This window comes from Carcharodon carcharias, chromosome 7, assembly GCF_017639515.1.
Source record: "Carcharodon carcharias isolate sCarCar2 chromosome 7, sCarCar2.pri, whole genome shotgun sequence".
NCBI lineage: Eukaryota > Metazoa > Chordata > Chondrichthyes > Lamniformes > Lamnidae > Carcharodon > Carcharodon carcharias.
Window position 1 is genome coordinate 127,357,762 of NC_054473.1, and position 18,156 is coordinate 127,375,917.

General features: G+C 40.4%; 1 protein-coding gene across 5 annotated transcripts in view; it reads left to right on the plus strand.

Moving 5' to 3' along the window:
• The window catches only part of plekhg4 (pleckstrin homology domain containing, family G (with RhoGef domain) member 4), a 279,951-nt gene that overhangs the window by 90,746 nt on the left and 171,049 nt on the right, over nucleotides 1–18,156 (plus strand). For all 5 annotated transcript variants that reach the window (XM_041191344.1, XM_041191340.1, XM_041191341.1 and 2 more), the window contains exons 7-9: nucleotides 2,115–2,201; nucleotides 9,963–10,079; nucleotides 11,843–11,941. In XM_041191344.1, the coding sequence (XP_041047278.1) occupies nucleotides 2,115–2,201; nucleotides 9,963–10,079; nucleotides 11,843–11,941 (303 nt within the window). The remainder of the gene's footprint in view (nucleotides 1–2,114; nucleotides 2,202–9,962; nucleotides 10,080–11,842; nucleotides 11,942–18,156) is intronic.

Sequence of the window (18,156 nt, forward strand, 5' to 3'; positions counted from 1 at the left end):
GGAAATGGCTGAGGCATTGAACAATTTTTTCTGTCTGTCTTCACAGTAGAAAACACAAGTTGCACACCAGAAATAGAGTTTAACCTAGGGGCTAAAAAGAGGAAAATTAAGGTAATTAATTTCAGCAGAGAAAAAAGTATTGGACAAATTTAAGGAACTAAAATCTGACAAATTGCCGGGACCTGATGACCGATATCCTAGGGTTCAAAGAGAGATAGCTGCAGAGATAGTGGATACATTAGCTAAGAGTTTCCAAAATTCCTTAGATTCTGGAGCTGTCCCATCAGATTGGAAGCTGGAAAATGTAACACTGCTTTTTAAGAAAGGAGGAAGAGAGAAAACTGGGAACTACAAGTCAGTCATTGGAAAAATGCTGGAATCTATTATTAAGGAAGTCATAACAGTTACAAAATATTAGAACAAGTCAACATGCTTTTATAAAAGGAAAATCCTGTTTGACAAACTTATATCAGTTCTTTGAGGACCTAACTAGTAGGGTAGATAAAGGGGAACCAGTAGATGTAGTGTACCTGGATTTCCAAAAAGTCATCCAATAAGGTGCTACACAAAAGTTTAATATGCAAGCTAAGGGTTCATGGAGTTGGGGGTAATGTATTAGCATGGATAGAAGATTGGTTAACTAAGGAAGCAGAGAGCGGTCATAAACGGGCCATTCTCAAATTAGCAGGCTGTGACTAATGGAGTGCTGCAAGGATCAGTGCTGGGGACTTGCTTATTTACAATCTATATTAAAGATTTAGATGAAGAGTTGTAGTGTAATGCACCTAAGTGTGCTGATGATACAAAGCTAGGTCAAAAGGTAAGCTGTGGGGGACACACAGAAAGAGGCTGCAAAGAGGTATGGACAGGTTAAGTGAGTGGGCAATAAGTTGACAGGTGGAGTATAATATGGGGAAGTGTGAAGTTACTCATTTTGCCCTTAAGAATATAAAAGCAGAATATTTTTTTAAAAGGTGTGAAAATTGTAAATGTTACTGTTCAAAAAGACTTGGATGCGCTCGTACAAGGAAGGCAGAAGTTTGCATGCAGCTACAGCAAGCAATTAGGAAGGCAGATGACATGTTGGCCTTTATTGCAAGGGGATTGGAGAACAGGAATAAAGAAATCTTGCTACAGTTGTACAGGGCTTTGGCGAGACACCATGTGGAGTATTGTATGCAGTTTTGGTTTTCATATTTAAGGAAGGATATACTTGCATTGGAGGTGGTATAGCAAAGATTGACTAAATTGGTCCCTGGGATGAGGAGTTTTTCCTTTGAAAGGCTGTGTAAATTGGGTTTATATTCCTTGGAGTTTAGAAGAGGCAATCTCATTGAAATATGCAAGATTCTTGATAGGTTAGACGCTGAGATTGTTTCTGCTGATTGGGGAATCTAAAACACAGGGCACAGTCTCAGGATAAGGGGATGATCTGGAGAAATTATTTGGGTTGTGAATATTTGGAATTCTTTACCACAGAAGGTTGTGGATGCTCCCATCATTTGAATACATTTGAGGCTGTGATAGACAGATCTTTGGTTTCTTAGTGAATCAGGAATATGAGGAGCGGGCAGGAAAGTGGGGTTGAAGCCCAAGGTCAGCCATGCTGGTATTGAATGGTGGAGCAGCCTCGAAGGGGCCATATGGTGGTCTCCTGCTCCTATTTCTAGTGTTCTTGCATTTTGTGCCTAACACTTGGTTCATGGATTAGTTTTAAATCTCCTTAAGCCATATATTATAGTTTTTTTGACTTATCATTTATTGTTCCAAATGATATTGACAGCATATGGAATCACCAAAAATTACATAATTATAATGCCTCTTAAACTGAATATGGTAATATGGATTTATGGATGGTATAAGCTTTATGTGGGAAATATTGTGCTAAATTTAAAGCAACTTTCCAGTGCGTTACAGAAACTAGTTAAAACTACAGTGTTTAAATATCATATGTTTTGTGCTAATGAATACCTATTTAATATTCCAGAAATGTGGGCAACAGTTGTTCATATAAAATGCTTTCTATTAAAATAGTCTTCAAGTATTGTGATAAGCTGTAAAAGCTAACTAAGATGTACAGCATTGCATTGATTATATTTCATACTTCTTTCCAGGACACAGTTCCCAATGCTGTCCACACTGTTTTGCTGCTTGTTGAAAGGGAGCTTACATTCCGATTTGAGAAACCATCTTCCATGCAGGCATGTGTTGAATTTTACAAAATGTCTATCTACACTTTCCAATTTGATTCATTTCAAGTAAAATGTGTCCACATGGGATGACTTGACTGTAAGGTTGACACTATTGAGGTACATACATATATAATGCATACAATTACACTCAACAGTAGTCTGAATTCCAGCATTAAAGTAATGGAAGATTAATGTGTTTGGTGAAACATATGTATAAATAACCTATAGATAAATGTAAAATCATAAATATTGTTAAATAAAGTAGGTGTACAATGAATAGATGCTGCAACAAGTACAATAAATGTACTTATGACATTGCTTTTTGTCTCACTTCCTCTGAATAAAAGGCGTGTCTATGGGTACCTGCATGGACCCCAGTTATGCCTGTCTCTTTATGGGGTATGTGGAACATTCCATGTTCCAGTCCTACTCAGGCCCCCTCCCACTCGATGTCCCCTTCGGTACATCGATGACTGTTTGTTTTGATGCCGCTTCGTGCTCTCGCCTGGACCTGGAAAGATTTTCAATTTTGCTTCCAATTTTCACCCCTCCATCATCTTCACATGGTCCATCTCTGACACCACCCTTCCCTTCCTTGACCCCTCTGTCTCAATTTCTGGTGATAGATTGTCCACCAATATTCACTACAAGCTCACTGGCTCCCACAGCTACCTCGACTACAGCTTCTCACACCCTGCTCCCTGTAAGGACTCCATCCCATTCACTCAGTTCCTTTGCCTCTGTCGCATCTGTTCCGATGATGCCACTTTCCAAAATGGTGCTTCTAACACTGCTTCCTTCTTCCTGAACCGAGGTTTTCCACCCACTGTGGTTGACAGGGCCCTCAACTGCGTCTGACCCATCTCCCGTGCCTCAGCCCTCACACCTTCCTCTCCCTCCCAGAACCACGATAGGGTCCGCCTTGTCCTCATTTTCACCCCACCCCACCTTGCCTCTGCATTCAAAGGGTGATCCTCCGCCATTTCCGCCAACTCCAGCATGATGCCACCACCAAACACACCTTCCCTTTACCCCTCTGCCCTGTCGGCATTCCGTAGAGGCCGTTCCCTCCGGGACACCCTGGTCCACTCCTCCCTCACCCCCAACACCTCATCCCCCTCCCATGGCACCTTCCCATGCAATCGCAGAAGGTGCAATGCTTGCCCCTTTGCCTCCTCCATCCCCACCATCCAAGGGCCCAAACACTCCTTTCAGGCGAAGCAGCGCTTCACTTGTACCTCCTTCAGTTTGGTCTACTGCATTTGCTGCTCCCAATGCGGTCTCCTCTACATTCGAGAGACCAAACACAGACTGGGTGACAGCTTTGCGGAACACCTTCGGCCTGTCTGGAAGCATGACCTAGACCTTCCTGTCACTTGCTATTTCAACATCCCCCTTTTTTATTCCATTTTTTTAATATTCATTTTCGTTTTGTAATTTTTTATCCACATTTTTATTTATTTTCATTTTTATTCATTATTCTATCCCCACCTTTTATACTATTTTGAATCTTTTTTTCCCACCACTGTCCCCTTCCCCCACTCCACTCCCACTAGGGCCATCTGTCACTTGTTCATGTTGTTCTCTCCAGCGTGCTTACCCTTATCCTGCTATTATCACATTCTGCTTTCTGACCTCAATGCCACCATCAGCAGCACCTTTAGCCAGTACCACTACCATTAAAACCCCTTTGTCCTTTTGTTCATGATATCTTTGGCAATCTCTCCTTTGCCCCCTCCTATCGCCGGCCTTCTATCCAGCTTCACCTGCTCCACCCCCCCATAAACAGTGTAAATTTCACCACATTTTTACTTTTCTTTAGCCCTGAAGAAGAGTCATATGGACTCGAAATGTTAACTCAGTTTTTCTCTCCACTAGACCCGCTGAGTTTTTTCAGCACCTTCTGTCTTTGTTTCAGATTTCCAGCATCCGCAGTATTTTGCTTTTATTTTGCTTTCTGTCTCTGCATGAAGTACTTCAATATCCTAGTTACACTCAGTTCTAATATCAAAACAGCATAGTAATTCCCAAAATTTGGGTGCTAAGGCCCTGACTATTCCTAATATAATGGCTGATATATAGAAACTCAATGCTAACTTTAAGTTTGCAGCTGTTTTGATGTTGGGATGAGGGGACTGATTTGCTGAGATTATTTGTACAGCCAGGAAGTTGAATAAAATCTGCAGTTGGGTAAACCAGTAGATAAATTCATAACAGATAAACGAATGATGCAACACTGTTAGGAAAATTGAACGTCCTAAGTCTTCAATCAGTGGTATGCAAACAGCTAAAAGTGAAGCAAAATTCACAAGGTGGTATATTTAGCAAATAGCATGTCAAATTACTGGAACAATTATGAGCAAAGTGCTCGTAAAATATTTAATTATCTTGCTAGGTCAGTTGAATATAAGTTAGAAGATTTTATACTAAAACTGTACAACTCCCTGGTCATACCAGACTATGTATACTGTAATAAAAATAGAAAATACTGGAAATACCTTGCAATCAGGCAGCATCTGGGGGAGGGTGGATGGAGATATCTGGTTATTGTTTCAGGTCAGTGACTTTAATCAGAACTCTCTTGCAAACAGTGTTCAGTAACACAAGGGAAATATTCAAGCTATGAAAACAGTGAAGAGCGAGACTTAGCCCTGGAAAGTAGACATAATTAGGGAAACCTTATATAAGTTATAGGAACATAAGCAATAGGAGCAGGAGTAGGTCATTTGGCCCCTCAAGCCTGCTCGGCCTTTCAATAAGATCAAGGCTGATCTGCCCCAGGCCTCAACTCCTCTTTGGTGCCAGCTCCTCTTGGCCCTCAACTCCCCGATGTTTCAAAAATCTATCTACCTCCTCTTTAAGTACTTTCAGTGATCTAGCCCCCACAATTCTCTGAGGCAGAGAATTCCAAACATTCACTACCTCTGAGAGAAGAAATTCCTTCGCACATCAGTTTTAAATAAGTGTCTCCTTATTCTGTAACTATGTCCCCTAGCCTGAGATTCCCCCGCTAGTGGAAACATCATCTCAACATCTACCCTATCAAGCCCCCTCAGAATCTTGCATGTTTTAATAAGATCACAATTCTTCTAAACTCTATTGAATAGAGGCCTAACCTGTTTAGCCGTTGCTGATAAGTCAACCCCTTCATCCCAGGAATCAGCCCAGTGAATCTCTTTTGAACTGCCTCTGATGCCAGTATATCCTTTCTTAAATACGGGGACCAAAACTGTACACAGTACTCTAGATGTGGCCTCACCAATACCCTGTACAGTTGTAACAAGAATTCCCTATTTTTAAACTCCAACCTCCTAGCAATACAGATCAAAATTCCATTTACCTCCTTAATTACTTTCTACATCTGCATGCTAACTTTTTGTGTTTCATGCTGAAGAACACCCCGATCCCTCTGTGCTGCACTTTTTTGGAGTCTCTCTCCATTTAAATAACAGTCTGCCTTTTGATTTTTCCTACCAAAGTGCATTACCTCACACTTTCCCAAATATTAAACTCCATCTGCCAAGTTTTTGCCCACTCACTCAATCTGTCTATAACCCCTTGCAGATTCCTTAGGTATTCATCGCAACATGCTCTCCCACCTGTTCTTGTATTGTCAGCAAATTTGGATACATTACACTCTGCGCTCTCCTCCAAGTCATTAATTTAGGTAGTAAATAACTGAGACCCTGGGACTGGTCCTTGTGGCACTCCACTAGTTACGTCTTTCCAACCTGAAAAAGACCAATTAATCTCGACTCTGTCTTGTGTGTGTAAACCAATCCTCAATCCATTCTAATACTTTGACCTCCAAACATTTTGGGCAGATTCCCACCCCTGAATCGTTCTGATGTATTTTCTGCTCCTCAGAAGCAAAATATCCCCAATCAAAGTCATGAATGACATTCTCTGGAATATTAACCATTCGAAATTATCCCTTCTTGATCTCTGTGCAGCCTCTGACATGGTCAATCACACCATCCTTCTCCAATATCTCTGTTGCCCAGATCAGATAGTTTACAACCTCAATGTTCTATTTATCCCTGAGTAATCTCAGCATCCTATTCAACTCCCAGCTAATCATATAACCCTTTATCCTCTCCATCACAAAGACCTATTTTGACCTCCACTTGCCTAACCTCATTTACAGTTGAAACTTTCGTCCGTGCCTTTGTCATTTCTGTGCTTGAGTTCCTGTGCACTCCTGGCTGGCCTTCCATTCGCCACACTTTGTAGACAGTAGCTTATCTAAAAGTCACTACCTGTCCTGCACCAAGCCTTACATGACTTTCATCCCTGACCTATTTTAGTTTCTGCTCTCTCAACTCTGGAAATGTAAAATTCTTGCTTTTGTGTTTAGATTCTTTTAAGTCCTTGCCCCTCCCTATCTCTAACTCCAATCATGCAACCAATCTTTGTCCTCCATCTTTGAACTCTCTAAATGAAATTAGTGTGCATGATCTTTTGACAGTTATGCTGTGGATCCATGCCCATCAGGTACTGGATTGTGACAGCCTGTACTTATTTTGTGTACAATGAACACATTTAAATGTTCAAATTTAGATTAATGAGATATAAAATCTGTGATTCCAGACTTATAAGAACAATAATAATTTCTCCAGCTTATTTTTGCTTTCTAATATTCCTTTCCATAAGATCCCATAGACATCACCTGCAGCCATATTATAGTTGGATATTGAGTAATACTTATATTTGTAAATCATATCAGGCTCCTAATCTTTTCCTCAGATTTATGTGATAGTAATAAAAAGCTTTTGCATTTACAGCAGGTCATCTTAACCTTTTGATTAGATTATTTGCTACTTACTGTTGAATGTTACTCTCTATTTGATCAGCTAAATGCAGATATTAAAAAAAACCTCTATTTTGAGTTGGTCTGCTAACTGTTCTTTTCACTAGGGGGGTGAAACTTGACACACAAGTTTGAACATTTTTGTAGTTTTTGTATGTTTTGCCCCTTCCCCTCTTTATGTTGGTTGAGGAATCAGAGCAACATGGTTATTTTAAGCCTCTATAAAAAGTTTCGTTTGAATAGAAGTTTCACTCCTATTCCTGCCAAATTTATGTCAACTTTAAGACATAATTTGTTGTTTTTAAAGTAACTTGCATAAGAACTTTTATTGGTTTGATTTGTAGAGTTGAAACAGAGTTAAAAGAAAAGTCCACTGTTAAGAACCATCGAAGTGCTGGTTATAGGGCATATAGCAGTTAGATATGTAAGAGCACTAACCTGCTTCACAGATGTGAGTCATGCTGTGTTTTTCCATGCAGTAAGTTACCATTCATAGGGAGTATTGAGCTAAGGCCAAGTAACTCCCCACAAGGTTGGAAAGAGGGACAAACTGAAGAGAGATTGCAGACTAACATTAATGAAGATTTATTGAGCAGGTTGCTGGCTAATTCTGTTAACCAGCAAATATTGTGTGATAACAATAATGCAGAAAGGAGAAAACAGATATCTAATTATTCATCTTTGTGGGAGCTTTGTGGTTTGTTTGTATAGATTAGCAAGGATTAATTCTGGTGTATTACTTAATTAAGGTGTATAATGAAAATCTTTACAGTGAAGTATGATATATGCTTAAGTACAAGTAAAATTTCCAGGATTATGTTATGATTCCCATGGGGAACTATAAATTAAAATAACCAAATGACTGCAAAGAGGAAATTACCAACAAGTTTCCACTTTTGTAGCTTTCACTTTAACATTATTTGGAACCAATGCAAATTAAATATGAATTAAGATGCAAATGTTACTTCAAATTAAAAGGTAAACTTCACTTTACATAATCGATACAACAAAGATATGTCTCACAATCACAAGCACTCATCATTCCCTGCAGACATGTGGCACCACATGCAGTTCTCAAATTCTCTAACTCGGCCTCTGGTACATAGAATCTCTCTCTTTCCTACTCAATGGATTAGGCCCTCGATTCGCATCCACCAGCAACTTTATTCTATCCGAGATCCCCTGAGACAGTCGTCACCCAGATGACATACTGCTGCAGAACCTCCTTAACTAAGTTCATGAAAGTCTTGATGGCACAGATTCCCCAGAGACTCCTTTATACACCCCCTTTTAATAAACCCCATTAAACTGTCTGGTTGGCTCCGGCAAGACTCAGTAGCAGTAAAATTGTCCAATTCACAATCCTTACTCTAACCCTGACTTTAGCTTTTTGTCTTGTTTAACTGTATTACACATATGGCTCCTTGTAATTGTCTTCTCTGTACCCCACCTCTGCTGCAGCCCTCCTATCTTCTTTACAACAGTGGCTTCTTTGTCTGCCTTCTCTGTGTCTGGCCACAAGGCTTTTTTTGTATCTTCCTTCTTGTTGGTATTGCTGACAGGTCAATGGTTGTCAGGTCACACAGACTAGTATTTCTTATTATTCAAGAAAATTACAATTGAACCCTTCACAATTGATGCAAAATCTTAAAAGTCCTTTTCAAACATCCTAAAAAATAATTACAGATTCCACAGACGTTTTAAAGAAATTGCAAATTTTCCTTACTGTACTGCTTCCGGCCAAAAGTTGGCATAATATTTCTTGTAGGTAGTTGAGATAATTAGTTTGGGATGACCTATATATGTTAGCTATATAGAGTTGATTTTGCTTTACTTTGTGGACATTTTTAAGTTGGCTTTTGAGAATTCTGTTTATCTAGTCAGATGGGCATGAGGACTGAACATTGGACTGATTTCAAGCCAACAAGACTGTATGCTTTCGGGATGGAAAACGCTTGGAGGTTGGCTGCCATTGTAGATGTGTCTATTTTGGAGATACATTGTATGCAAGGGTTTGTCAAGAAGTTTACAGGTTCCCTGGGATAGCTGGCTAACAGTCCCTTTTATGTCTCTGTGACTCTTCCTTAACTCCTGTTTATTTGCGCCTCTCCCTCTGGTTTGTACTCTTACCGTCTCCCTAGGACCAGAACTCCAAGTGGGGAAAATAAGGTATGAGCGGGTGGCAGAATCCAGTGGCATGCTGCAGAAGGGAGTGAGTAGGACAATATGCAGGGCCTGGAGCTGGGAGGGACCGAGAAATTTAGTCTTTGGTCTGTTTTGTATTTATTCTTCACTCAAATCATAGGATGTCAAACCTGAGCTGTGGTGGCCCAAAAGAAGGGATTGGGCAGATGGGATACAGCCTACTCAACGGGACATATTACCTAGGCTACTAATTTTGTTTGGAAAAGTAGAATATTTTAGAGCAACTAGGAAGTTTTTAATCTAAGATTGTATCTTATGGAAATACAATGTTTTTCTTTCTGTTGATTATGCGATTAGCATTTTTATATGGTAGAGTAGATAATCAAAAGCCGTGCCAGTGAAGTTTTGTTCAGAGTGGTGTGATTGGTTCTGTCACAAGAGACAACAATCAGAAATATGGTTTTGGGACTTAGTTGGTTCCTGATTTGGAATCTGATCAATTAAAATTGGTAATTTAAATATACAGTGGGATTTAGGATCTAAATGCTTGTAATTGATTGATTGCAATCAGTTAATCCAATTGATTGAAAAGATTTTATAACTCTTATGACAAAAGGCATACATTTCCACAGGTATAAGATTTTTAATGTTACAAATGTGATGAGTTGAACGATGTCTTTAGTTGATGACTTACAAACTTAATTTTCATGACTTTAGTCATTTTATTCATATTTTTCAAATAGTTTTTATTTCTCAATTTTATATTTAACAACTTTCAGTTATATAAAGTCTTAACTTTTACTTTCTGTGTACAGTTTGAACTTCTTACCTCATTGAAGTCACTGCACAAACATGTGGAAAGCAATCAGCTGCCACCAGAATTTGAAGGAACTTTCCCCTATTGCCATAGTAACTGGATGTGTTTTCGTATGGTAAGTGATGGGTAAATAGGATCATATGCTGTAAGTTTGACCCATAACAGCTGGATCTGATCACCAAATTTAAATAAGGACAGAATGTAATGACTAAAATTAGAAGCAACTAAGACCGAAGTGGAAACCATTTGCTTACCATTAGTTATTGTGTATGAGGTACTGTTTTATGCAATTAGACTTCAAGGGTAGAAATTCATCTTGGGCAGTGGCTCAAATAGGGTGATGTCAGGTTGATCACCTGTTACACACGGTGTCTAATATTCAGTTCCATTGAACTGTGCATAATGGGCAGATGATCTAAGATAGCCCGTTTTGTGCTACTACCCAAGACAAATTTCTGACCGCAATCTGTCAGTCTCTTAAACTATGATAGCTTAAACTTAAATTTAGTAATAATTGGTAGTACAGAACTTGATAATTGCTGAAAAAGAGACATGCTGTTGAAGCTTTTTGTCTTGCATTCATCAGAACAGACTCAAGAATGTGCAATTTCAAAGGGAGCAACAATTTATACTACATAAGAGAAAAGGGTGATGATTGGTTGGATAGGGACTCTGGTCAAGGTGTTGCCGTGGAGAATGCACCAGCAAAATATTGTCCCCTATGCTTTTGTTTAATTTAAAAAGGGCACAATGCATTATCTTTCCTCCCATAATGACATTACAGTAGTATATCACATGTGGTATTCAATCTTGTAACAAACTGCTGTTACATCAGCATATTACATTTTATTACATGGAATTTCCTCTCGTTTACAGAATTACAATACCTACTTAACTAACCAATTTCTACCCTCAGTGATTTTTTCAGCATTAGTGTCATTTATATTCTGGGTGGTAAGTTTTCATAGCCATTGCTTATGATTGGGAGTTTGTCTGCTTGAGGATGGGAAAAGGCTTGCTGCTGTAGGATTTAAATGGCCAGACGTCATTAGGATCTTCTCTTTAGCAACCAGAACTGAAATCATTCAACAATGTCTGGGATATTTACTTTGAGGCACATGATTTTCCAGGGCATAACTTTCCAATAGGAATCACTAGAGAGCAATCAGAAGAGGAAAATGTTGCTGATTCTTTCCACACTACAGCCCAGGGACACTGAAAAAATTGTACTGTGCCATTAACATTTTGGGTGAAAATAATTAATTCGGCAGAGACCAGGAATTGAACCTAGAAAACCTTGGGTCGTGCAGTCAGTGGCAACTATGCATTTACTCATCTCACCTGCTTGGAGTAAAGCTGTTGGACCAAGTGTTTTACAACAGTGACTTTCAAACATTTCTGAGCGAAGAATCTTCCTTAAGTACTGACGTTGACCTGGAATGCCCTATTATGACCTCCAAAAGACATTGTCAGCTACTCAAAGTAAAACGTTGCCATCATTGTTTAAAATACATCACTCCTAGCACCATCCCCATCTCCCCAAGAGCCATCCTCCCTTTTTTGATTAATAGCTTATTGTTTATTATAAGCTAATTCATCTGAAGAACATATTCCGCTTAGAAAAAATACATTATAGTGTGTAAACCATTGTTTCCTCCATTAAGAAAGTAAAAGTAATATCAACCGCAAAGTGTAGTAGCAAATATGTCAGAAGTAATATGCATCAATTTGGAACAAGCTTATGAATAACCTGTCAAACCATTTTTTGCCCTTCTATGTGATTTGGAATGCGTTTAGTCTTTACTTTTGCCATAATATAATCAGATTGAAATAATGTGCATTTTAAATTCTATTCAACTGATTTCCTTGTTCCTACAGAAACTGGAACAGCTTATGCAGGGATGCAAAGCTGCAAGGAGTTTTCTCCAGAGCAACATAGAGAGCCTGAAATCATGTAAACTACCAGAAACAGCTGAGGTAATTGTTAAACTGTTATGTGAGGAAACTTGTTACTTATTTTAAATTTTTTCACAGGATATGGGTGTCACTGGCTAGACCAGCATTTGTTGCCCACCCCTAATTGACCTTGAGATGGTGGTGGTGAGCCACCTTCTTGAACCACTGCAGCCTATGTGTTATAAGTGCACCCACAGAGCTGTTAGGAAGGGAGTTCCTTGATTTTCACCCAGTGGCAGTGAAGGAAGGGGAATGTAGCCACAAATCGGGTCGGTGTGTGGCTTAGAGGGGACCTTGTAGTTGGTGGGGTTCCCCTGCGTCTGCTGCTTTTATCCTTCTAGGTGGTAGGGATCACGGGTTTGGAAGATGCTGTTAAAAGAGCCTTGGTGAATTTCTGCAGTGCATCTTGACCTTGGTACAAACTGATGCCATTGTGCTTTGATGGTGGAGGGGAGTGAGTGTTTAAGATGGTGGATGGTTCTTGCTTGGCACTTGCATGGCATGAATGTTACTTGCCAGTTATCACCCCAAACCTGAATGTTGTCTAGGTCTTGTTGCATTTGGTCAACGTACCATTTGCCTTCCTAATTGCATGATGCACTTGCATGTTCGCTTTTAGTGCCTTATGAACAAGGACACCTAGGTCCCTTTGAACATCAACACTTCCCAATCTCTCACCATTTAAGAAATATGATACCTTTCAGTTTTTCCTACCAAAGTGGATAACTTCACATTTTTCCACACTATATTGCATCTGCCGTGTTCTTGTCCACTCACTTAGCCTGTCTAAATCCCCTAGAAGCCTCTTTTCATCCTCCCCAGAACTCACATTCCCACCTAGTTTTGTGCCATCAGCAAGATTGAAAATATTACATTTGGTTCCTACATCCAAATCATTGACATAGATTGTGAATAGCTGGGACCCAAGCACTGATCCTTGTAGAACCCCACTAGTCTCAGCCTCCCAACCTGTTCATGACCTGTTTATTCTTACCCTCTGTTTTCTGTCTGTTAACCAGTTCTCAATCCATGTCAGTATATTACCTTCAGTCCCACGCACTATAATCTTGCTGACTAACTGCCCGTGTAGGGCATTATTGAAAGCCTTCTGAAAGTCCAATGTACCACCTCCGCTGGTTGCCCTTTATCTATTCTGCTAGTTATATCCACAAAAAAATCTCTTAACAGGTTTGTCAAACATGATTTTCCTTTCACAAATCCATGTTGACTGTGTTCAATCCTACAATTACTAAGTATTCAGTTATCCAGCATTTTCCCTACTACTGATGTCAGAATAACAAGCCTGTAGTTCCCTGTTTTCTCTCTTCCTCCTTCCTTAAATGGAGAGGTTACATTTGCTATCTTTCAATCTGCCAGGAACTGTTCCAGAATCTGTAGAATTTTGGAGGATTACTACCAATGCATCCACTATCTCTAAAGATACCTCTTACAACACTCTGGGATGTAGATCATCAGTTCTAGGGAATTTATCAGCTTTCAGCCCCATTAATTTCTCTGGTACTGCTTTTTACTAATACTAATTTCTTTCGGTTCCTCATTTTTGCTGGTCCCTTGGTTTTCTAGTATTCCTGGGGGATTTTTTATATCTTCCTCCAACGAAACTGATTCTACATCTTGATCTTCTGATCTAAGATCCTCTCTCACTAATGCACTGACCTCATCCTTTATTAACAGAGCTACCCCACCTCCTTTTCCTTCTTGCTTATCCTTCCCAAATGTCAAATTATCCATTCCATTTCCAACCTTAGTCACCCTGTAGCCACGTGTCCATAAGGGCAATTAGATCATAACTTGTTTACTTCCATTTGTACAATGTACCCTGTTGCAAACCTATGTTCATTCAGATAATGTGTCTTTAAATCTGTCTTATTATTATTTTGACAACCTCTAGCCTTATCTGCTGGCGTGCTTTTAAATTCTTGTGCTCTGACCCTTCCTGCCACACCCAGATTATCAATTCCCATATTGCTACCTGGCTTTCTTGCCTTGTCCTCTCTCTTTGATTTATCACATCTTCCCTCACTTGATCCCTCACCCCCACTGTTTAGTTTGAAGTCCTCTCCACCGCCATAGTTATACGACTTGCCATCCAGAGACAATTACCTTTGAGGTTCTGCTTTTTAATTTAGCACCGAGCTACTCATACACTCCAAGCAGAACCTCTTTCCTAGCCTTATCTATGCCATTGGTACCTTCATGGACCACGACAACTACATCCTTCCCCTCCCACTGCAAGTTGCTCTCCAGCGCAGAGCCGATGTCCCAAGCCTGGCACCGGCCAGATAACAGCCTTCTGGGCTCACGCTGTCTATCCCGCCCTCCCTCCTCCTGACTATACTGTCCCTTGCTACCAACGCATTCCCATTAATTCCCCTCGTTTCAATGACTTCTCGTACCAAGGTGCCATGGTCAGTTTGCTCATCCACCTTGACAGCTTCCGCTTTTGTCTGTAGAGGCTGAACATTGTGCAAACGACAGCAAACATCTCCACTTCTGACCTCATGATGGAAGGAAGGTCATTGATGAAATAGCTGAAGATGGTTGGGCCTAGGACACCACCCTTAGGAACTCTTGCAGTGATGTCCTGGGAATGAGATGATTGATCTCCAACAACCACAACAATTATCTTTTTTGCTAAGTATGCCACCAAATGGCAGAGAACTTTCCCTGATTTCCATTGACTCTAGTTTTGTAGGGCTTCCTGATGCTGCGTTCATTAAAATGTTGTCTTGATATCAAGGGCAGTCGCTGTAACCTCACCTCTGGCGTTCAGCTCTTTTGTCCATGTTTGAACCAAGGGAGATTGTAACGAAATCAGGAATCAAGTGGCCTTGGCAGAATCCAAACTGAGCATCAGTGAGCAGGTTATTGTTGTGCAAATGCTGCCTGATAGCATTGTTGACAACATTTTCCGTCACTTTGCAGACGATAGAGAGTGGATTGATAGGTTAGCTGGCCGGATTGACTTTGTCCTGCTTTTTGTGGACAGGACATACCTGGGCAATTTTTCACCATGTCGGGTAGGTACCAGTGTTGCAGTTGTACTGGAATAGATTGGCTAGGAGCATAACTAGTTCTGGAGTGCTACTGTCAGAATGTTGTCAGAGACCATAGCCTCTGCAGTCTCCAGTCCCTTCAGCCATTTCTTGATACCACGTGGAGTGAATCGGAGTGGCTGAAGACGGGCATCTGTGATACTGGGCACCCCATGAGGAAGCTGAGATGGATCATCCACTTGGCACTTTTGGCTGAAAATGGTTGCAAACGCTTCAACCTTGTCTCTTGCACTGATGTGCTGAGCTCCCCCACCATCAAGGATAGGGGCATTTTTAGTGTCTTCTCCACTTAGTTATTTAATTGTCCACCACCATTCATGACTGGATGTGGCAGGACTGCAGAGCTTAGGTCTGATCTGTTGGTTGTGGGATCGCTTAGCTCTGTCTTATTGCATGCTGCTTTCCACTGTTTGGCATGCAAGTAGTCCTGTGTTGTAGCTTCACCACTTGGCACCTCAATTTTACTTATGCCTGGTGTTGCTCCTGACATGCTGTTCTGCACTCTTCATTGAACAATGTTGACTCCCTGGCTTGAGGCTGATGGTGGAGTGAAGGATGTGCCGGGCCATGAGGTTAAATACAATTTTGCTGCTGCCAATGGCGGCAACACCTGGATGCCCAGTTTTGAGCTGCTAGATCTGTTCGAAATCTATCCCATTTAGCACAGTGGTAGTTCCACACAACCACAATGGAGGGTTTCCTTAATGTGGAGACGGGACTTTGTCTCCACAAGGATCTTGTGTTGGTCACTCCTTACCAGTACTATCATGGACAAATGCATCTGTGGCAGGCAGGTTGGTGAGGACATGGTCAAGCTGTTTTTTTCCCCTTTTGTTAGTTCCCACCATTTGCTGCAGGCCCAATCTAACAGTTTTGTCCTTGGGGACCCAGCCAGCTTGCTCAGTATTGGTATTACTGAGACACCCTTGTCGATTGACTTTGAAGTCCTCCACCCAGAGTGCATTCTGTGCTCTTGCCGCCATCACTTCTTCAGTCGATAATCAACATGCAGGAGTACTAATTCATCAGCTGGGAGGGGATGGTAGGTGGCAATCAGCAGGAGGTTTTCTTGCCCATGTTTGACCTGATGATTTCATGGGGTCCAGAGTCAATGTTGAGGATTCCTGTGGCAATTCCCTCCCAATGTATACCATTGTGCTGCCACTTCTGGTGAGTGTGTCCTAAAGGTGGGCCAGGACATAACCAGGTATGATTGGTGGTGTTTGGGACATTGTAAGGTATGATTTGGTGAGTATGATTATGTCAGTGGGACAGCCCCCCTGATTTTGACACAAGCCCCTAGATGTTAGTAAGGAGGATGTTGCAGGGTTGACAGGGCTGGATGTGCTGTGGTCATTTCTGGTGCCTAGTTCAGTGCTGGGTGACCCATCTGAATTCATTCCTTTTTGACTTTTTAGTTGTTTGGTACTACTGAGCTGCTTACTGGGCCACCTTGGAGGGCTGTTAAACACGTTGCTGTAGGTCTGGAGTCACATGAAGGCTAGACCATGTAAGAATAGCAAAATTCCTTCCCTAAAGGACATTAGTGAACCAGGTGGATTGTTATGACAATTGATGATGGTTATATGGTTGCTTGCTTTGAATTTCAGATTTACTAATTAATTGAATTTAAATTCCAGTGGATTTGAACCCAGAGCATTAGCCTGGCCCCCTGGACTACTTAATCCACTTCATTACTATTATGCCACTGCCTCCCCTGTAGTATTTACCTCCAGAGAGAAACTTGGACACAGAGATCACTATTTTTTGTGGATGGAAAATCCTCCAAGGCCCACAGACCTCCAATACAGGATGGCTAATTCATAAAATCTATCTTTTGTTTTTTTTTTTCTCTAGCCATATTTAATTAATGGTTAAATATATCAATTCTTTCAAATAATACATTTGTTAATTAAAATTATAATGTTCAAATGCATTAAATTGAAAATAAATTCAAAGAACCCCACATTTTATTGTCAAATTACTTTGCTTTAAAGTACACTGATGAGATTACTTTTTAATGATCTTTCTACCATTAGCTAGTTAACTCCCATCATGACATCCCTGGAACGCCTTCTACTTGATGTGGCTCTATAATTATACAAGCCATAAAGAGGTATTTTGCATCAGAGATCCTTATGCTTGGTTTTAGGTAGACAGGTACTGAGAAATGGCATGGAGACCAAATTTGCCGGTTTTCACTCAAGTTATGCATTGCAAGGTTTCTCATAGGGTGTTTAACACTGTGCTTTTGTAAATGATGTGAAAGATGAATTTCTGTAGATAACAGAGATAGATATACATTTTATTTATATATATATATATATATAACCTCAGGAGAGAAAGTAGTAAAAAGAAATATAGGAATAAATTGCAGCTAAAATTTATGTCCTGCTGCAGAATGAATATATATGGCGAGCATTCAAAATTGGCTGTCTGAATGTTTTGGATGGGACAACTGTCGATATGTAACTGGGTGTGAGCAAACACTTTTTAACGTGGATACTGTGCCAAGCTATTCAAAATAAATATTAGTGGGTCATCGTATTCTTGGTTATTTTCTTCAGCTCTGAATTTTTTCTTCTGCATTTTCTGCCAGTGTCTCCGAAGGGTACGGAATAAATTGCATTGTACAATGAACTATCAGGATCTGTTGACTGTTGTTCTACACAAGCAAACTCTCCTTGGCTCCATTTGAAGTAACATGCCTATTTCATTTGTATAATAGAAGGCACATGACATTCCATTATAATTATGAACATCTCAACAACACAGAAGCATTATAGAGCAAAACTAGACACCAAGCCATGTAAAGCAGCTGGCCAGAAGCTTGCTCATAGAGGTGGGTTTTGAGGAGCGTATTAAAGGATTGCGTAGAGACTCAGAGGTTTAGGGATGGAATTCCAGAGCTTAGGGGCTAGGCAGTTAAAGGTATGGCAACCAATGATTGAGTAGGTAAAATTGGGAATGCTCAAGAGGTCAGAATTAGATGGGCACTGATATTTCAGAGGATTGTGGGGCTGGAGTACATTACAGAGATAGGGAAGGTGTGGCCGTGGAGGGACTCGAAAACAAGGATGAGAATTTTAAAATCAAGTTGTTGCTTGACTAGGAGCTAATGTAAATCAACAAACACAGGAGTAAAAGATGAATGGGACT